The 5,655-nt window shown below is 40.6% G+C and overlaps 1 protein-coding gene across 1 annotated transcript; it reads right to left on the bottom strand.

Moving 5' to 3' along the window:
* Positions 1-2,199: 2,199 nt before the first annotated feature.
* On the bottom strand, positions 2,200-3,879 carry LOC120322324. The gene is made up of 2 exons (XM_039377365.1): positions 3,726-3,879; positions 2,200-2,776 (listed from the first exon to the last, which is right to left on the bottom strand). The coding sequence occupies exons 1-2, from the start codon at positions 3,862-3,864 to the stop codon at positions 2,529-2,531; spliced, it is 387 nt and encodes a 128-aa protein (XP_039233299.1). The 5' UTR covers positions 3,865-3,879; the 3' UTR covers positions 2,200-2,528.
* Between the last annotated feature and the right edge of the window lie 1,776 nt (positions 3,880-5,655).

Genomic DNA, 5,655 nt, shown 5'->3' with positions numbered 1-5,655 from the left:
TCGAATCCCTATGAAAACTGGGTTAGAAATGGGAACTCACTATATCGCACTTTTTACCTTTTCCACTTTCACACAAGTCTCACACGGAAATTTATTTGAATATCCCACTCTTGTTTTTATTGGATTGGATATATATAATTAAATGATATCTCCACGTGTATATGATGTTAAATTGGGCAGCGTCAAAAATTATGAGCGTTCGCCAAGAGGTTTTATCTGATAGTTAATTAAGCTCTGGGAAGCTGCATGCCGGTGGCCACTGCTATAGGCTTTCCATTCCCTAGCTGTACAATCGTACGATCATATTCTGTTCTGATTGGTCTAAGACAATTCTCTCGTTTTTTGGGTTATCAAGAGCTGCTATAATTTAGGGAGAGGGTGTCTTAAAGAGTTATTGCAGTGTAAAGTTTGAGTTGGTCACTACAGTACCTTGGACATATTGTCGGAGATGGGGTCATAAAAACCGATCCCGAAAAGGTATCAGCCATGACCGATTTTCCTCTGCCAAATTCTCTTAAGAGTCTATCGAGCATCGGAGCGGCAAACTAAATGTCGTGCCCGACGCGCTATCTAGAGTAAATGTGGAGGTCGAGGCATTGGAAAGTAGAAGTGGTTTTCTGGTCGATTTGCACTCAGAAGTATTCAAGTCGGCAAGTTAGTTTTGTAGATTGGCTCAAAGCGAATGTGGATAAGTTAACCGATATAAAAATAGTCGATGGCTTGGCGTACAAGAGAACAGAGCATGCTACTGGTGATTCCCTGAACGATCAGTTCATTTGGAAGTTGTGGATTCCGAAGGATTTGATCCAGGATGTTTTAAAGAATGCCCACGATCATCACGGAGGCATTGTTAGTGGCCTGGGTTAATAAAAGACGTAAAATCATATGTTCTAGCTTGTGATACTTGCAAGATGACAAAAGCTCCTAATACTGTTCAGAGACCGCCAATAGGTGTTCCTCCGGAGTCAGAAAGATTTTTCCAAAGATTATATAAATCGATTTCTTGGGCTCTAGAAGCGGAAATATTGGAATTTTCATCGTTTTAGACCATTACTCCAAGTTCGTCTTCCTAAAGGCAGTCAAAAAGCTATCAGCTGAGGTGGTCATAAAATACCTGCAACAGGAATTATTTCACACGTATGGAGTGCCGGAGACGATTATTTCAGACAACGGTTCACAATTTAAATCTGACCTATTCCAGAAGTTCGTACGGGAGTACAGAGTCAGTCATGTTGTATATTCCCCGCAATCAAATGCGTCTGAAAGGGTAAATAGATCGGTGATAGCGGCCATAAGATCCTATGTCCGGCCTGATCAGAAAAACTGGGACGAAGAGCTGAGTAGTATTTGTTGTGCTCTACGATTGGCGGTTTATTCCAGCTTGGGTACTACGCCGTACTACATGGTGTTCGGGCAGCATTTTGTCGGATCTGGTTCCAACTATAAATTGTTAAAAGCTTTGGGTTTGCTGCAAGACCATTCCGGAGTGTTCTCTAGGAAAGATTCCTTAGAATTAGTGCGCAGCAAGGCTGTCCTCATCACGAAGCAGAACGAAAAGAACGAACGAAATTACAATCTCCGATCCAGAGAACTTTCCTACAAAGTTGGCCAGGAAGTGTTCTACAAGAACCACAAGCGGAGTAATTTCCAGGCAGGATATAATGCCAAGTTAGGCCCAAGCTGCCTCAAGGTCAGGGTGCGGATAAAGCTAGGTAATGCGTATTACGATATAGAGGATCTGCAGGGACATTTGGTTGGGCGATACCATGCTAAGGCTGACGGTAGAGTGCGCGCGAAAAGCGAAGCGAAGCGTAGCGAGAAGCTATGAGCAAAGCGAGAAGATGACAGAGTGAGAGCGAGACGAGAAGCGAGCTACATTGCTCTCTTTTATTTATAAATGTGAACGAGATGGATTCGGACGAAGAATTTTTCGCATCAAGTGCAACAATAAACTTTATATTAAAAAAAAAACCGGCGTCCACCCCCTTGACACCAACAGAAATGAAAAAGGGGAATTCCACAATTTATACAATGATTTGCGAAACTACCCAGATAGGTTCTTTAACAATACGCGTATGTCTATTTTGACTTTTGATTATATATTAAATAAAATTAATAGTCGTTTGATGAAGAATTGGCCAAATTTTGTTATACACCCTATACTGCCTTTTCAAAAATTTACAATAACATTGAGGTAAGTTTTTAATATATTTATTGTGTATTATAGTTTGTCGGTATCGGAAATATCGTCAAAAGAAAAATAAAAAATTGTTTTTTGAATATCCATTCGGCATAATAATTTTTTTTTCGGATCCATTTTCCGCAAGTATGGTAGTAGGCTGTCAAAAAATGCCTCGTCGTCGTCTTTCTCTTTTTTGCCATTTGTTTTTTTTCGAGCAACAGCAACTTTTGTTGTTCAATAGCAACCAATTCCTCCGCTGCAGTCACCTTCTTTTGTTTTTTTTTTTTTGGTGGAGAAATTGGTTGATCATCACAAAGCTCTCAAATTTCCTCACAGATGGTCTCATCTAGAGACACTTCTGATGAAAATCCCGGTGAAGCTTCCTCGAAGGTAAATTGTGATGAAGCGTCAAAACATTGCGCGGTTTCATCTGGTCTTTTAAAAAAAACAAACTGGTGAAATGAGGCCAAGAAGTGTAATGGCTGTAAGCCTCCTCCGAAATTCCAGGGTCTCCAGATTTGGTATTAGGATTTTTTTTCCATTCGCTTCGGAACTGGTCGCGGATGTTCTTCCATTTTTTTTTTAAACAGCCTTCTGAAATAACAATTGTATTAATTACACTGATGTCGAAAATTATCCGTAATTACAGATTTTTAGCTACTGGAGCATCTTTCGCATCATTGGCATGTTCATTTAAAATTGGGAGGACTACTGTTTCAGTTGTTGTGAAAGAGACTGTAATAGCTCTTTGGGAGGAGCTACAACCGCTACATATGCCTCAGCCCACGAAGGAAATAATTAGCCAGACGGTAGACAAATTTTAGAATCTGTGGAACTTTCCCAATTGCGCTGGAGCAATTGATGGAAAACACATCCGTATTAAGTGTCCATCGGATTCTGGGTCTATGTTCTATAATTATAAAAAGTACTTTTCGATAGTACTTTAAGCGGTAGCAGATGCCAATTGAAAATTTATTGCCATAGAAGTTGGAGGTTACGGAAAACAAAGTGATGGTGGAACATTCAATGCATCACAACTGTATATGATGCTAAAGGTTCGACAATTCTTGCCGCCAGATTCTTGCTTGCCTGGAACAAACACAAAGATGCCATATGCTTTTATTGGTGATGAGGCTTATCTATTACTCGGAAATCTTTTAAGGCCATATTCAAGAAGGGATATAAATGCAAACAACAAATATTTTAACAGTAGACTTTCCAGAGCTCGAAGATGCATTGAATGTGCCTTTGGTATCATAACATCCAAATTGAGACAGATCCCAGTTTTGTTGATATAATTGTGAAGAAAATATGTATTTTGCATAATACAATTATTGACCTGGAAGGGCCTTATGATATTGATATGGAAACACAAAATTTCCATATTGAAACCGAAACTCATAACGACGAAACTTTCAATCATGTTAATTTAAGAACAGGCCAATTAATTAGACACGCCTTTCGCGACTTTGCACTCACAGAAACACCGAATAAAAATATGTAAATACAAAAAGTTCACATTTATTAATAAATTTATACTTACTTTCTGTTTCAAATATGTTTTCCATCTCTGTCCAATTTTTTTCCACAAAGATTCTATTATGATAGATCTTGGTCTTTTGATCCCATAGCGCTGGGCGTAAAAATATTTCGTCAATTAATTTTTCAAAGTTTATCTCCATTTCGTTCTGTTGTTTTCTCACAAATGCCACCAAATGAAAACATTAAAAACGCATACTTTAAAAGCAAACGGTAAATAAAGCACAGAATGCAACAAAACAATCGTACGCTCTGAGCGAGTTGAAGCGATAAAGCAGGTTGCAAACTGCTCTCTCGCTTTGCTCTCGCTTAATCGCTTGAGCTCGCTACTCGCCTTGCTCTCACTCTGACATATTTCGAGCGATTTTACTTAAAAATGCTTGCAGACCTTTATCACTCGTTCTCGCCCAATATTATCGCATCGCTTCGCGCGCGCACTCTGCCGTCAGTCTAGGGATCTGAGGCAATAATTAATTGCTCTAAGTTAGTTGTGATCAGTCTTGGGAGTGTCACCGCCAAGTCCGATCTTGTGGAGGGGGCAATTTTGTAGCGCTAGTGGCAATAAAACTAGTCGGCAGACAAGAAAGGCGGTGGCGCCATCTACATGTCGTTTCCGTAACTAGAAAAGGGGGCAGACGAGGAAAGTCGGGAGAGAGCGTTAGGATAGAAAGAGGCAACATAGGCATCTGTCAGAGCTCGGCAGATACCGTAGGCTCGGCGGGTGAGAGCAGGGATGGCTTCCCAGTAACTTTAACTCAACGCCAGCTTTCTTTTCTGATTGGGCTGTTCACAAGGAGAGTTGGGCGCTGAAAGAAATTGGAGACGTTACCAAGTGGCAGTGAAAAGAAAATGGCGAGGAACTAAGAAGGGAAAAATCCAGCCAAAAGCAGCGCTAGGTCCAATTGCAGGGTAAGCGAGGAATAAAAAACAAATACGTCCCAACATCGAACGGAATAACGATCGAATTAATACCCAGAAATAAGAGATTACTCAGCCCCTGGAAGAGCGGATCGTTGGCCTCCCGAATTCTCGCGGCGAGCAACAGCGGAAATCTTATAAGAAAACAGCCTTTTAATTAATTAATCCCTGACCTTTCGCAAGGTTTAAGTTAAGAGTCGGAAGGCAGGAAAAGGGCCCCAAATAGTTAGATCCCAATTAGCAAACTGGCGATACCCATTTTTCCAATTCGGCCGGAATTTATTCTCTTTACGTTTATCTTTTAAAAATTGGATCGTGACGTCAGGATCTCCATGGTCTGCAATTTCTACTTGTTCTTATTGAGCATCTAAAGAAGGGAACGAAAAAGAAAAAGAGAGAGAGAACCCAAGTCCAAGCCCCCAGTTCTCATTTCGAATTATTGGTCGGCGGACGCAAAACGGAGTTATAAATTTTGTCGCGCGGTTGCATACGCATCGATGTAATCGGGAAAACGAGAAAACGAAAACATTTCGCGAGTCAGCGGCGCGGGAAATGACAAGGATCGTGAGGCTGATGGCCGGCAGATATTTTTGTTAGTTTTTCTTTAGTTCAATATATTATGTAAGCGGTATTCCGGTGAGGAGAAAAGAAAGTTATTAAGAATAAGCGGAGACGAGAAGGAAAAAATGGCAGTGTAAAGAAAAAGTGTGTGAAGGGCAACAAAGAAGGAACGGCTAATTTTCGTCCCCCGTATGCGCTCTATCTTCTTCATCCTTTTTTTTTTATGTTACTTTTTGTTCTGCTCAGCCTGCAATAGGGCACAGTGGGTCAAAGACCAAAAATATACTAGCGAAAAGGATTATTAATGTCTCCAACAGGTGCGGAAACCAACGGAAGCGCTTTCGTCGGTGGATCTTTGGATCTCTGGTGAGTGTACAAATCTCTGGAATTTTAGTGGCGAGCATTAAAGAGAAAATGCAAAGAGATTAAGCCCACGATATTTTTCGCTCCTTGTC

Source organism: Drosophila yakuba, unplaced genomic scaffold (genome assembly GCF_016746365.2).
Source record: "Drosophila yakuba strain Tai18E2 unplaced genomic scaffold, Prin_Dyak_Tai18E2_2.1 Segkk57_quiver_pilon_scaf, whole genome shotgun sequence".
NCBI lineage: Eukaryota > Metazoa > Arthropoda > Insecta > Diptera > Drosophilidae > Drosophila > Drosophila yakuba.
This window is presented reverse-complemented; position numbering and strand designations above follow the sequence as displayed.